This window comes from Hyalella azteca, unplaced genomic scaffold (assembly GCF_000764305.2).
Source record: "Hyalella azteca isolate HAZT.00-mixed unplaced genomic scaffold, Hazt_2.0.2 contig4153, whole genome shotgun sequence".
NCBI lineage: Eukaryota > Metazoa > Arthropoda > Malacostraca > Amphipoda > Hyalellidae > Hyalella > Hyalella azteca.
Window position 1 is genome coordinate 80,440 of NW_025934378.1, and position 15,752 is coordinate 96,191.

General features: G+C 37.0%; 2 protein-coding genes across 2 annotated transcripts in view; one reads left to right on the forward strand and one right to left on the reverse strand.

The window, feature by feature from the left end:
- Positions 1–215: 215 nt before the first annotated feature.
- On the reverse strand, positions 216–7,430 carry LOC108671392 (mitochondrial import inner membrane translocase subunit Tim23). The gene is made up of 6 exons (XM_018158940.1): positions 7,259–7,430; positions 3,406–3,549; positions 3,029–3,131; positions 2,617–2,768; positions 1,696–1,819; positions 216–731 (listed from the first exon to the last, which is right to left on the reverse strand). Exons 1-6 carry the CDS (start codon positions 7,341–7,343, stop codon positions 725–727), a joined length of 615 nt encoding a protein of 204 aa, XP_018014429.1. The 5' UTR covers positions 7,344–7,430; the 3' UTR covers positions 216–724.
- Positions 7,431–14,231: 6,801 nt separating this feature from the next.
- Positions 14,232–15,752, forward strand: part of LOC108671383 — a 47,325-nt gene continuing 45,804 nt past the window's right edge. The window contains exon 1 of the mRNA XM_018158924.2: positions 14,232–14,415. The gene's annotated coding sequence lies outside the window, so the exon portion shown is untranslated. The remainder of the gene's footprint in view (positions 14,416–15,752) is intronic.

A 15,752-nucleotide genomic window follows, 5' to 3' on the forward strand; every position in this document is an offset into this window, starting at 1 on the left:
GTCAATTCATTACCATTCTTCCGAGTCCGTCCCTTTGTGTGGTGAGCTGCGCTCCTACCTTCTGCCCCTCGAAATTTCCCCGTCTGTTGCGTTACGTCTGCCGTATTGTCTCGCGGGATGGAACATTCCACAGGCTTATAATATGTTGACCATTATTCTATCACTATCTACTCGAGTAACTTGAAGTACTATTAGGATGAAGAAATAAACACCTACAGGGTTGACGGCACTTTATTTGAACCTTCCTAATTCGTAACAGTTCGCAAATCGTATGTACAGAATTGGTATTGAAACATGGAGTTCACATTAGTGACGACAAGGTGCTTTCTGAACAATATACGAATAAATATATACATTACAAGGGAAGATAATTGCCCTAATATGTCTGCGTAATGAGGACGAATAACCACAATTTTTTCGAAAATGGCACAAACCTGAGCAACCAAGGCATAATCATTGCGCAAACGAAAACCTTGCAATTGATCATAATTGATTTGTCGGCTTGTCTCCAAATTTTAAATAAACTATTAAGGAAATGAAACTACATTCCAATTTTCTTCTGAAAAGTTCCTAAAGAAGGAAAATCAGTTAGTGCTCACAGACCGTAGATTTTATTTTTGGAGACAGAAGAACATATCCCTTGTGAGAGAGGTGGAGATGTTGTATATCAATTTCCAACCACTCTGCAATCTTCTTTCCTGCACCAGGAACGTACACCAGCACTTCAGTACCTGGAGAGGGCACACATGTTCACCCTGCTTATACCTGGCAGCTTCAAGTACACAAGAGTTATTAGTGCAAATCATGAAAATTTGACAAAAAGAGATTCCAAAAGCAAGTTAGCTCGCAATAGCCCGGGCTTCATAATTCCTGAAATTTTGAAACCTAGTAATCCGAAATTTCGTTATTTCTGAAATTCTAGTCCCGTTAATAATACTGAAGCCTATGTATTCTATCATAATCAAATTAAGATTCCTTCAAACCCACATTTTACATAGAAGAGAGGACTACTATTTTACTCTCGTTTCAAAATATGGAAAAACTATTTTACGTCCTTTAAATAACAAAATCCAATCCATTCCTGCCTCCTACATTTTTCCTATTCTTTCAATAAGAATGAAATTTTTAGATTCTGGTAAGTACACACGATAATTATCCCGGGTACGCGCCCCAAATGCTCCTTTATAATTACGGTGCTATGCTTCAAACACACAAACCCAGAAACAAACTTAGACACATATAAATAAGATAGACACTTTATACTCGGTACCAAATGAGAAAATTGTCGTCACAATCAACTGGAAGCGATAGTTGAACATGTAGGCTGGATGGTATGATGCAATTGGGGGCTTCAAAAATAGAGAAGCTTTCAAGAATGTTATACAATTAATTTCATGGGTAACATTTACCGAATTCTTTTTATAGATTAACATATTTTGTCAGCATACCACGTTTAATTGAGAAAGAAACGTTCAAGATTCTAACAAATTTTAGCGTAAACCGTGCTGGTGAGTTCAAACGTCAAGTTATTATTTCGTTCTTAAGTTTATGTATAGCCTCCAGCATGAATATTGTTGATAAAACCGACACATTGGACTATGCAGTAATGCCTACCAACGAATTTGAAATTGTTTAAGCAAGCCTTGAACATTTAACTTAAAAAAACTATACATTTTTTAGCAGTGCCGCCTTTACCTGGAATTGTAGTCTCTCATCTTGTCACGAGAAGTGCATGCAACAAATAAGCCTGCAAGAGCCAAGCCAACAACGCCACCAATACCAGCCTTGCGTAGTCCCCCAGAGGACTGATATAGCGCACCTGCAGCCAAGACAATTTCATGAGCTCGAGCTATAAACGTCATTTATTATTACTTACTCAGCTTATCAAGTCTTTAATAATTAAGGTTTCATTGAAGACCAGAGAGTATTTCTCATTGACATTTTTCCGAAACGTCGTAAAAAATTATAATAAATTGTTCCTTGGAAACCTGATATTTAACTTTTAAGTTCCTATCAAGAGCCTGATTCGCCGAATAGAGAAAAATTACAAGAAAATTGTCAATAAGAAATACTCTCTGGTCTTCAATGAAACCTGCATTAAAGAACAACTTCTGTCAAACTACACCTATAATTAAGGTTTGCACGTTCCGAATTATTTCCTATTTTCTTGACAGGTGACAACCACATATTGAAGCTCATAAATGAGCTATTGCTGCACAAGGGGATAAAATAACTTGAGGCTTTTCATTACAAAGAAATAAATAAAAACGGTCTAATGAGTAATTAAGCACTGGCTGCATTTTCAGAGATGCCTGAAATTTAAAATGTGATTTCGAAAGACAACTATATTTATGTCTAAGAATGTTTATGGGAACCATAGTAACAGTTAATAAGTACACTGCTCTTGTCATTTTCTTTTCTTAAGATGTTCATGTAAGAACGAGCGAATGTGATTGTTATTTACAGGAATATGCCAGGTAAAATCAGAGCAGAATGCTTGCATTCATGAAGCCTTTGTGGTTACTTTCCTTTTGAACTCTCTAGTTCAACTTCCATGCGGAGTCCTGACCTGCCACTATAGTTTAATGCTAAAATAGTATACTATAGTTCATTTACCAGTAAGAGAACCAGCCAGTAAAGTGTTAGCGCTGTCCTCCTTATTGCCTCGACCCCAATAGAGCATGCAGCCAAGGGCGGAGTAAAGCACAGCAATCGTGCCCAGAGTGTTGGCAGAGCCTGATACGCGCTTCGTCACAAAGTTTATCACTCTGCAGAAAATTAAAGTCATCTTTAGAGAGTTAGAAAAAAATCAACTAGATATCTGCTTGTTCATGGTTTAGTTTAAAGTAAAATAAAGGAATAAAAAATCTGTAATTGCAAAACAATGGCTGGCGAAAAGCATTTTGAACAAATGCTCCTAACTTGTAAGAAACATAGGTGAAAGTTGGAAGCTGATATTTGAATGCAAATGTTTGAACTAAAAGAAGGAGCAAGATAACAGCATGAAACTAAAATAAATGATACTAACTGAGTTCGTCTGATCTTGCCAGTGTGTCCAGCCACTGCTGTCTCTTGCAGGCCTTTATATAGTCCTTGAACACCACCTATGCTGCCTCCCAGCATCACCAGGCCTGCAGGAAACACTCTGTCATATATTGCTGATTTTATACGTAATAGCATACATTTTCTTTATGTTATCTGAAGATGGGTTCAACAAATTTGCTGCAAATGCTTCCTCTGAGAGTATTTGAGACAAAAAAAAATAAATCTCAAGCTATTTGTACACATTTATTTCTATTTTAACAAGTATTTTCAGGAATATCAATTATTGATGGATAAACTAGAACACAAATAAATCAATGAAGAATCTTGTAATAAGATTAAAAAATCATGACGATTGCAAACCTCCAATTTGGGAGAAGGCAAGCTCAAAACGGCCTCTCCTAGGCTGTGCTCCTTCTAGAGGTATAAATTCAGGCTGGTTTTGAAGATAAGATGGGTCCACTGATAAATAAGGTGACAGCTGAGAGGATGCTGGAGTACTTGTCACTGAAAAATTAAATGCATCATTATACTGCACATTACAATCCAAAATATTTTAGAAAATTACACATAAAAAATCCCCAGAAACTCTAATCATCTAATGTAAACAGTGATATTTTTTATCATAAATGGATCTTATTTATTGCAGATGAGTGTGCAATACTACACCAGTTATCAAAAAGACTAACAAGTCTTAGTTAATTTTGTAGATATATACACACACATTCCAAATTAAAAAGTCTAGACTCAAGCTTTATTGGAAAATGTTTTGAGCATATTTTAAAATTAAAACAAAAATGTTCATGTAGGAACTCAGAGAGTATTATCATTTTATATGAACTCTGTTAGGAGATACATATTTTGAATACCTTTGTCACCAAAATCAGGTTTTTATGCTCAAAGTGTCACCAGATTTGTTCTGTATAGAATTTACTCAGTATCTGTAAGCTTACAGGACTGAGCTTGTAATTTCACACCATTTTAATTGGGTTAGGCCGTTAGGTGAATTCACTATAACAAGAAAAGATCGTAAAAAAAACATACATGAAACAGAAAAGAATATTCTAGTGACAACTATTATATTTTTTTGAGAAATGAATCTTAGTTTAGGTTAATTACTTTTCATTCTATGTTGCCCAGCACAAAATTCTACCTATGATATTCTATGCACAATTTTGTGATGGCTGATGATGCATTAATTTTCCATTAAATGAAATTATTTTCACCAAGTCAAGTAAATTTAATCAAAATACTTTGTAATTATTCAATTTTTTTTGTTAACTAGAGCCTTTGCTAACTGAGGTTCTATTGGAAATGCAATTTTAGGGGTGTCTTTTACATTACCCTGTTATGCAAAAATGGCTGCCATTTTGTTTTGGACTGAGGTACAAATACTCCATAAGTGAAGTTTTGAAGCCAACACCTGCCTGCAACTTTTACTCAAGCAAAATTTTTTAATCCTGCAAATATTTTTTTACTACAGACCTTAGCTGAAGTAATTTTCCAAAATATCACTTTTCATTTAATTTTTTCACAGATTTTTTAGAGCTAGTAAATGTATGATTTCTTAACTTTCTTTATGCTACATAGATAGGAAAAAAATGGATGTTTACACCACTAATTTTAGTTTTGCAATATTTTAATTACTTTAGCTGCTATAACATTTTTACTCCAAGCCAGAGGGCTGTCTTGATTTACTCCACCCACCCCCTATTACCCTGTTTGATGGTTTAAATTTATAAGGAACATAGTATTTTGAGATTTTGGATCAATCAACAAACTGTTCCAGAGCACACTAGCATCACCCCTCACAAAACAACAACTGCAAACCAAGTAAACAAAAGACAGTGTCAGCCAACAACAACAACAGTTCATCCAGTCCACTCTACTGTGTGGTGGATGGTAGACTGCATCCAGTCCACTGTGGTGTAGACTGCATCCAGTCCACTGTGGTGTAGACTGCATCCAGTCCACTGTGGTGTAGACAGCATCCAGTCCACTATACTGCAGACTGCATCCAGTCCACTATACTGTAGACTGCATCCAGTCCACTATACTGCAGACTGAACTGTAGACTGAATCCAGTTCACTTTACTGGGGACAGGACTGTAGACTGCATCCAGTCCTATTCCAATTTCCAAAAATTCTAGTCTACCCTAGACTGACAAGAAATTAGATTTTTTTTTAAATAAAAACTTATTTAAATCAGGGTTTTACATCATCAAGTGCATAAAACATATTAAAAAATCATGTTTCCACATTGATTTCAATGCCATTAACAGAGAAACTTCTAAGTATCTCTCTTATCATATACCTATACCGGTAATTGTTAAACAAATTATAATTAGACTATATAAGCCACACAAAATTGCTTTCAGAACTGATTGGTCCACACGGTCTGATCAAATGTATGGTTTACAAAAGTCTCTGAATATTGATTGCTAATGTAAACTGTAAAGAACTAGATGAGTTTTTATGCTGCTAATTTATCATAAAAGTTGTATCCCCATATTTTCATGCTTCATTACACATGAAATTCATCACCTGAAAAGGCTGAAATCAGAATTTTCAAGTAAAATGTAAAACTCAAATCATGTGAATTTCCCCATTACAAGTATGTAACAAAGTATCTGTAAAAAGTTTTCTGTGAGAGTGTGAGTTAGGCCAGCATAGTGGCAAAGGCAAACCAATGATTTTTTAGAATCAGTTCGTTTTTAATTTTCTCATTTACCCAAGATTTAAGCCATTAAAGCCAATATCTTATGTATGATGATGCTGGTATCCATGATACTTTTTTGGTCTACTTATAGGACTTGAAATTGAACTTGAAGGAGAGTCTAAAAAACTCTCTGCTTTGCCACTATGTAGGCCAGTAGCGGCGTAGCCCAAGAGGAAATTAATGTAGAATCAAATTACATAGCCACACACGTTCATTTGTTGAAATTAGAAAATAACAAGTAATAATTACACAATTTAATAAAATTTAATAAGAATTAAAGCATGTTTAAAGTCTTGAACTCTAGATGCAAATATTAACTAGCCTAGTCTAATGTCTATGCCACTATGCGCTATGCATAGTGTCAAATCACATTTTTTATATTCAGTTCATTTCAATGTCCTCATCTATTCTAGGCTACTCAAGATTTAAACCAATATCTTGCATAGCTATGAAAATGCAAATGCTGGTAGGTATCCATGATACTTCACTGGCAGTCTGGCAACCCGGTCTACTTAGGGTAAACGCGGTATATTCCGACATCGTAGGTAATTCCGTCACCTCTCCAGCTTTTCCTTTATATTAAGCTTTGTTTTAGTTCCATGCGTTCATTGATGGTTGAAATGGTGACGTCATACATTTGCGTGTCAAAATACTGCAAAAACACTAGGTCTTGGCCATCTAGTGAGAAAATATTGAGATCCAAAGAGAGACAATGCATGCCACGTGGTGAGATCATCAAATATGGCAACATTTTGTGACGTTTCATTGTTGCTGACGCGTAGTGAAGTGTTTTGAGTCATGTGAAGGCAACAGAACTTACGTAACGCATACGGTTTTTTTATAGTTTTTCATTTCTTGATGCGTCCTTAATGTGTCGGAATATACCGCGTTTACCCTATTAGGATTCAAAAATTAACTAGAGTAAGCCAAAGAGTTTAAAAATATGTGTAAAAATTACTATTTAAAGACAACACTTCAAAAAGGGCTAGGCTAGTGTCTCCCATCTTTGATGTTACGTAGGTACATCAGTAACATCACGGTACATATGTGTGCTGAATTTCTTATTTTTAAATGGTAGCTAGGCTAAAAACAAATTTTTGATTTTTTATTCTTTTTTACATTTTTCAAATTATTTATTCTGTCAATTGATTCAAGCATTTTCTCCAACTTTATGAGTGTGCAAATTTTCAGAACTATTGGAGTTAGAAGTGTGTTAAATATTTATTATAAGATTTGTAGCAGAGTAAGCAGACAAACAAAAAAGAAGTGAAGCTAAAGAGAAGTGCTCTAATAATAAAAAAAGTTTCTGCTTTGACACAATGTGTTTAGGTATGTCGACTATGTCCCACTGACCCACTCCCATACTATATACCGCGTTTGAAAACCTAGGTAGGGCTAATCATTAGGCTAATGTCTTTGCCTTCACAGGCTTCCCTGAATTTCATATTCAAGACTTAAAAATGTACATTACGCCAAAATTACTTTAAAAAAACTTACGAGGGACGTTCATAGATGAATCTCTATTTCCATAACTGCTGCCAAATAAACTAAATAGGCTGGAATTGCTATTGTCCATTGCCATGATTAATTTAAATGGGAGTGTTTAAATTGCACACTCCGCAACCACGACTCGAAGGTTGAAAAGACTTAGAGGGTCGAATGAATAAGGTTCGTTGTATGCAGTCGCAGAACCGATAAATTCACATTGAAATATGATATTGCAGATAGTCTGCTTGATGTATACAATCATATATAACTGTCAAATACTTCTTCTTCTTCTTCATGATACAGTTTATACTCCACAATTGAAGGAAATCTTCACTATCAAAAATGCACATACACATTGCAACATTTTATACATACATACACAGTGACGTATCTAGGATTATTTTAAGGGGCTTCTGCTCGCCTCTCCTTAAAGAGCTAGTGACACCTCTGCAGTCTGATAAAAACGGCTAAAAGGTTTCAAGTATGACGAATGTCTAGTGAAACGCCCTGAGCCAGCCTTGTACGTCTAACTTGGAGGCAGGTAGTGGTCCTAGTGGACTAGTGGTGTAGAATAGAAGTGTCGGCACTGAAGAAATAGGCCCATGATCTGTTGCCGATTCATGTACTTGTCGTGACTAGATTCACAAGAAACCAGCCTTTCGAAACAAATTTTTCCATAACTGAAGAATATTTGAAATAGCTGCTGGACTTACTGCCAGGTCTGTAAGGTGCTAGGCATATCAAGACTCAACATATGCTCCTGCAAAGCCTTGCCTAGTCTGTAATCTTGTAGGCGTTCATACTCGGAGCGTCAACGATGCCATCAGGAAGGCTGTTCCACATCTCGGCGACTCGAAGCGAGAAGAAATGTTGTCGCATTGATGTGTTATCCCTCAGTTTTTTTTAGTTTATAGCCGTGGCCCCTGGTGCGACTTGTGTGACTGGTGACTGCCTTGTGACTACCACAAGGTCGGCACACAGGGTATTCAATATTCTGAAGGCCCGTAAAAGGAAAGAATGTATATGCACGTAAGTTCTGCTGTAGTAGACCTGCAAATTCTGTTAGTGTCGCCTTGCTATGCGTGTGAGTGGTCGGCACACTCCTAACGGAAGTTGGACATCAACCATGCAATGCACCATTCTGTACAGCATGCATGCATTGTCTGCCGTTATGCCCAGATGGAGCTGGTCCAACTCGAACCTAGCCACCATCTTTGAGCCACTGGATATAGGGCTAAAGTCATCCTGCAGGCTATTTTAATTGTATTGTCTCGTGGATGGTCTTGCGTGCATAGTCCAGCACTGGTCGTACCAGGCCTTTGTAGCAGTGGGCGTCCCCTGAGATGTCGTAGGGTTAGTGAGATTGGTTAGCTTTGGCTGCAGTTTCTTCTATGTATTTCCCATATTACAAACTTTGTGATTCAAAGTCGAGGTCCTCGGCATTTTGGACTTCATTCAGCACCTGTCCATGGAGTGAGTAGTTAGTGGGCACTCTGCTCCTCTCCTCGGTGATTGACAGCTGTTGGCATTTGTCAGCGTTTATAATTTTCTAAGATATCGAACACATTTTTATTGTTTTTAACTATATATGTATGGGCCGGAATTTATGTATCTTTGCGCCTTGATACTTTTCGCTATGTTATTCTTTAACAACACTGAACTGCTTCCCTTTTCGCGATATTAATAATCTTTCCATTTAACTTCTAACGAGGTCGGGAGGGAATGACTCTGCTGAATAAATTCAGCAATTATTTTTCTTCGGGAATAACGCTTGACAGAAGAATTTATTTTACAATTTATATTGGCATCGAGTATTGAGTCTGAAACATACTCTATGGACTGTGCACGTCAGGGTTTGAGTTAGATCTCTTCCCTTCACTCAAAACACTTTCCTTTGCTACTGGCATTTTATACTCAGCACTTGCGCTAGCCGGCGAAGCAGCCTATGACCTGTTACCAAAGTTGAATGTGCAAAGTTTGGCCTGTAACCGATCCTTATAATATTTCATGACTTGTTAACAGGAGGTCTATAAGCTGGACTTTGACCAGATACTTTAAATATCCGGGGCTGTTGAGCGCTGACGCCAGCATAACCTAACAAATGGGAGACAAGAGTTTTCATCCGATTATTGTGGTGGCCCATAGTCCACGTTAGTAATCTCTGGTCAACTCGTTACCACGTTTGGAATCTCTGATCAACTCGATACCACGTTAGTAATTTCTGGAAATACTTCAGTTGACTATAATTTAAGAAATACTTTAATCAAATGAGGGTTGCGAATTGTGGCTGTGGCCCATAGTACACTTTAGTAATCTCTGGTCACAAAAAAAAAAGAGAAAAAATTATTCGAGTCTTTCATCCTGGGCAGGGTGGCCCATGTGGTTACAGTTCAGAGTACCAAGATTGGAGCAGATAAGTGTGGGTTAATCGGCAAGGAGGCCGGAATTGGGAATTGGAGCAAAGAGTTGCGCGTTCGAGACCGCAACAAGCTGTGAATATTCTGTGATGTTCAGAATATATGACATGTCTACTGCGTTACCATAATTCAGACAGCGTTACCATTCATTATAGACGAGAGAGTTTTATGAGGTGATCTACCTTTCAAGACAGAGATAACTTTTTACTTGAAAATTTAAGGAATGGCTAGATTTGTCAAACTTTCGGCAATTTCATAACCATATATTTAATTGTGGCCGTGAATCCAACAGTGCTCCACCATAAACCCCTTAACTCCCTTGATCTGCATCGACTTCCGGATCTCAAAGAATGTTGAGCAATATCATCAACTACATGTCGAAGAAAGAAGGTGCAGAGAATACCGCGAGTCATTCAGAATTAAAGCTATCTCTTCCTTCATATATTCACCTTCAGGGGCCTGCTGCATGGCCTTATATGTATATGACAAAAAAATCTGCACCCCGTACAGTGTGCTGGCGTCGAAGCAGCCAGTCAGCGACAAACTATGTTGAAGCCGTACGAAAATCATCAGAAACTGAGTCGTTTACAGAAGGTGAACCATCTGTGTCATCTGATTTTGCGAATCATAAGAGGGCTAGGGCGTAACAATGGAGCTGGAGCACCTTTAGGGAGCGTATTCGGCCTGCGAAAGCTTTCTTGAGCTTTAATGCTAAAGGTGCCTGTACACAGGGATAGTACTAGCCGCTAGTTCATCCGGCGCTTGAACTGTCCACGCTACTAGCCTCGTGTATAGGGGTTCAGACTTCAGCCGCTTCAGAGGCATGCGCCGGCAAGTGCCCGAGACGCGGCCGAGCAAGATAACGATGTGTTGATATCTGGGCTGGAGAAGTGGCTAGTAGCGCTGATGCAGCCATGGTGAGAGGATCTGTGCCGCTCCTGTGAAGTATCTTGGGTCAAGTGAATCATGGCTTGTTTGAACGATAATGTTTCTAAGAGGAATCCAACAAAATGGATTCCAGACGATATTCAATTATTCTTTGAAATATGAATTAAAGTGGAATGTTTGCCATGACGGTTACTACAACAAAATGAAGAGAGGAACGAGTATTTTGAAACTGGAAGAAGACCTTATTAGTTAGGGTTTAGTTGTTCCTGACGTTGCATTTTTAAAGGTTAGAATAAAAAGTATAAAAACGACGTACAGACTAGAGTTGTTGAAGGTGATCCCACTATCCATCTTCGCAGACCTCACTCGACGGCTTCTAACGACGCACTGGCGGGCGCGAACGAGAAGATAGCGGCACCTTCTACTCACCTCGTGTGTACAGGCTTACTAGCCGGATAGTAACCAAGCGACCGACACTAGCCAGATTTACTAGCCGTCTGCACTATCCCTGTGTACAAGCACCTTAAAAGTTGTAGCGCAGCGAACTCCCTGCTCAGATAATCACATCATTCAGAGCCACCTTTAATCACGTACAAATACCTGAATAACCTAAATAATGCAGAGATATAAGAATCGACGTTGCAGGACGCATACCTCGACTGAGGATCCAAACATTGTCTATCTTTTCTTGCGAGAATGCCTAGGTGTTCAGTTAAGAAAATCGGGTAAAAACTTGACTTGATACAAAATGGTGCTGGCTGATGCTAAACTGTTAAATGGAATTCACAATCTTTAACCTGTACTACATTTAAAAATCGACAAGTATAGGAAGCACTATTATCTTTATAATTTTCTATAACGAACAATTTAAAAAAACACACACAGAATGCTAGAATGCGCTTATTCTGCTTACATCAATTGTGTGGAAATGAAAATTAATTTTACTCAATATACTGAGCGCTTACGTATTCATTTTATAACACTTCTCTTTAACTTCACTTCTTGTTTGTCTGTCTGTCTGCTTCAAATCTTATAATAGAAATTTAACACACATCTACTTGTCCTATCGATCTGAAATTTTGCACACTTGCGAATAAGTGATCGGTTGCACGTGGCGAACAAGTGATCGACCGCATGTGGCGAATAAGTGATCGTTTTCTTGTAACGAAAAAATGACCTGTATGATTGACAAATTTGACATAGCCTGCATGTGACTGATAGTTTGCATCTGGTGAATGTCATATGTATGTCGTGTATGTGACGCTCCGCTAATTTTGTTTATAGAGACCCAATCTACATGCGGTGGACGACGTCTGAGAAGACGTCGACGGAATTCAGATTCGAAGTCACCATCAAATTGAGGGCACCATCACAAATATGAGGGCAAAAAGTGCTCTTTTCTTTACATGAATTTAAAACAAATTTTAAAAATCAGTATAGCATATCCAATGAGAGTTATACGTGTACGTTTGTATAAGGCGAATAGTTGATTGATTGACAAATAGTTGACTAATAATTGATCGATTGCGGCGAATAATTGATCGTTTGCATGAGGCGAATAGTCGATCGTATATACATGGCGAATAACTAATAATGTGCACGTGGCGAATAATTGATCACTCGTACGTGGCGAATAATCACTCGCACTTGGGTATGTGTATGGCGAATAATTGATCGTGTGCATGTGGCAAATAGGTGATTGCTCCCACGTGGCGAATAACTGATCGCTTGCCCGTGGCGAATAATTAATCGTATGTGGTGGCGAATAATTAATCGTGAGCATGTGGCGAATGAATGATCGGTTGCATGTGGCGAACAAGTGATCGGTCGCATGTGGCGAATAAGTGATAGTTTTCTTATGACGAAAAAATGACCTGTGTGATTGATATAGCCTGCATGTGACTGATCGTTTGCATCTGGTGAATGTCGTATGTATGTCGTGTATGTGAGGCTCCGCTAATTTGTTTATAGAGACCCAATCTACATGCGGTGGACGACGTCTGAGTTGCCCATCCTTTGGTGCGGAATTAAGATTCGGAGTTACCATCAAAATGAGGGCACCATCACATGAGGGCAAAAAGTGCTCTTTTCCTTACATGAATTTAGAACACATTTTAAAATCAGTAAAGTACATGCAATCATTTTGATCAATGTGGAAATTATTTAGCCCTCTTTTCGATCAATATTTAGGTAATGCATTTATATGAAAATTTATTCTATGTTTTATCTATCCGAAAATCAGTCTACGGCTTTCTACAAAAAATCTGAGCTGAGAATTAGACTTCCTTCAGTCGGACTCACAGAGCATTAATTATTGTTAGAAGAAATGCAGTAATGAAGGTTTGGGCAATGCATTTATACTCGTTCGATGTTTTATGAAAATTTGTGACAAATTTTGCATGTACGAAACACACAACGGTATATTTTTGTGTCAGAAACTGGCGATCATTTTCTAGATTATTAACAACAGGTTTACCTCAAATGTCAATTTTTTTCAATTGAATAGATGTGATTAAGTCGACGTAAAAACATTAGAAAACTTCAATTTTCATCATAAAATACGTCAATTAAGCTTATTTTGATTGATTCACATCTGCAAATGGACACGATCGCGTTCAATGCAGGTTTTTACAACACTTCTCTTTAACTTTACTTCTTGTCTGTTTGTTTGTTTGTCTGTCTGCTACAAATCTTGTAATTGAAATTTAATGCACTTCTACTTATCCTATCGATCTGAAATTTCGCACACTTGTGTAAAGTTGAAGACAATGCATGAATCAAATGTCAAAATAAATTAATAAACATTTTTTTTTGTTCAATATTAAAAAAATTGAAAAAATAATTTTGTCAGCTACAAATCTTATAACTGATATTTGACACACTTCTACTTATCCCATCGATCTGAAATTTTGCACACTTGCGTAAAGTTCGAGACAATGCATGAATCAAATGCTAAAATAAATAATTTTTAAAATAATTTTTTTATATTAAAAAAATTGAAAAAAAAAATTTTGTCAGCTACAAATCTTATAACTGATTTTTTTACACACTTTTACCTGTCCAATTGATATGAAATTTTGCACACATGTGTGAAGTCGGAGGCAATGCATGAATCAATTGACAGAATAAATAATTTTGAAATAAAATTTTATATATTAAAAAAACTTTAAAATTAATTTTTTTAATATTCAAAAATAAAATGAGAAATTCATTGTACATCGTAACATTGGAGACACTGGATTCTTTAGAGGTGTTCTCTTTAAAAAGTAATTTATAAACGTATATTATTTAATTTCGTTTCATTATTTCATCATCGTACGTCGCCAGCCTAAAAAAGGCGAAACTTTTTTGCGTTTAGAAGATGAATTTTCATTAACGTGGGAATGATACGTCATGAAACGTTATTATTGATCTGCTTGACGGCGTTAGTGGCCAATAACCTTGCTAGACATTCCTCAATATGAACGAAATTATTATTAATAATCCCATCTTGTTTTATTGAACACTTTTGAGCTGCGAGCTGAGAAGGCTGCTGTTGTGGCTGCGAGGTCAAGCGGCTACCAAGCAACAGAGAGACTACTATGTCAACATCACGACCGAGTACAACAGACATTCATTAGTATGTTCGTTATATTATCTATCTTGCTCGGTTTTGCAGTGTATTACACGGTAAAAAATTGCATATTTTATCGTGAACCTTTTCATGAAGTTGTGGGAACGATATTGTCCGAACTTTTTCTCCCTTTTGTATCGTTACTCTTCTTGAAAACGATTTCCAACGTTTTACAACTTGGAGAAGAAGTGTACCAGATTGTTTTCTTTTTCTGCTATCTTGCGTTTATTGTGTTCTTCGAGACTGATGTGAGTAAATCAAAGTATTCCTTTGACTTATCACTTCGTGATATGTGCATAACTAATTTTCATCTTGTATTGTGTGTCTCAAGCAACATTTATATGTAACGTGAATGATCATGTACAATTACAGTGTTATCCTCATAAGCGAGGTTATCAAGCATACGCGTATGCCCTGAATTTTTTTCACTCAACACTCAGACGGCAATGCGTAGTCAAAGAATATTGTACAGGAAATTGAAATTTTTCGGGAGAATATGACAATGTGCGGAGGATATTCATCAGCATAGTATATTTATATCTCTATTTGAGAATTGAAGATATAATTTACAATTTAGGAGAGAGTTGTCATATCAATTTTTTATATTTGTTATTAGGTAAAGGATTTATACTCTCTATTCGCACATTTTGTATATTTTTTTTGGAGATAATAGCTTGGCTACAACGCATAACAAATTGCAATGTATATTGAAAGATGTAAGTATTAAGATCACTTGGCTGCTTAAATCGCAAATTTACCAGGAATTTAATAGTAAAGAAAATAGCCAAAAAGTTCACCATTTCTTATAAGAGAAAACGTTTCGGAGTCCAGCTCCATCGTCAGTTCAAAACCTAGAACACAGGTACAAATATATAGTAGCCTAAAATTCACATTCAAACAATTCACCTAAACCTGAGGACATTAGAACTAACATCGAAAATAAAACAAAGAAAAACGATATAACATGGGGAGAAAGTACTATCTATTTACAATTTGTAGACGATAGGAACTGTATGCGACATTTAAACTGGGCTTCTATTTGAAAATATATAATGATTCTAAAATTCGTATGTCAGAAACACCGGTTGTGGAGGCTAAAACTCTAAAATCACTATTGGACACCGGGACGTTGCACTGCTCGGCATGAATACGTACTGCTGAATGTGGGGGATGCGCAATTATGTTCCCTGTTCTATAACTCCTGCCTCTATGCTCTGCAAGCCTAGTATAAAAATTGCGCGATGTATAGACATACGCAGATGCGCACTGCGCACAACTATATTGATAAACTAAGGATGTTCGCATAAGAACAGGAGGAGGATCTTTGTACTTGAAAAACGAGCTAATTTTAAAATTGTTCACTAGCAGTACATAAAGATTTACATTCGGGAGGTATTTAGAGAATAGATCCTTCAATTCCTTTGACATAGCTTCAGATGCGGGGCCAAAGTAAGGAAAATAACAATAAACACTTCCTATCGTCACGCTCGGGAACCACCTCAGCATATTGTTTAGACAAGAATTTCTTAATTTGAGTATACACAAATTTTGAAGGAAACCCATTCAGTGAGAACATACTGCGCAA

Coding starts and splice junctions, on each gene's coding strand:
- LOC108671392 (XM_018158940.1), bottom strand. CDS start 7,343: ATGGCAATGGACAATAGCAATTCCAGCCTATTTAGTTTATTTGGCAGC. Junction 2,769..3,028: donor GGCAAGATCAGACGAACTCA/GTTAGTATCATT, acceptor AATTTTCTGCAG/AGTGATAAACTTTGTGACGA. Junction 1,820..2,616: donor ACTGGCTGGTTCTCTTACTG/GTAAATGAACTA, acceptor TCTTGGCTGCAG/GTGCGCTATATCAGTCCTCT.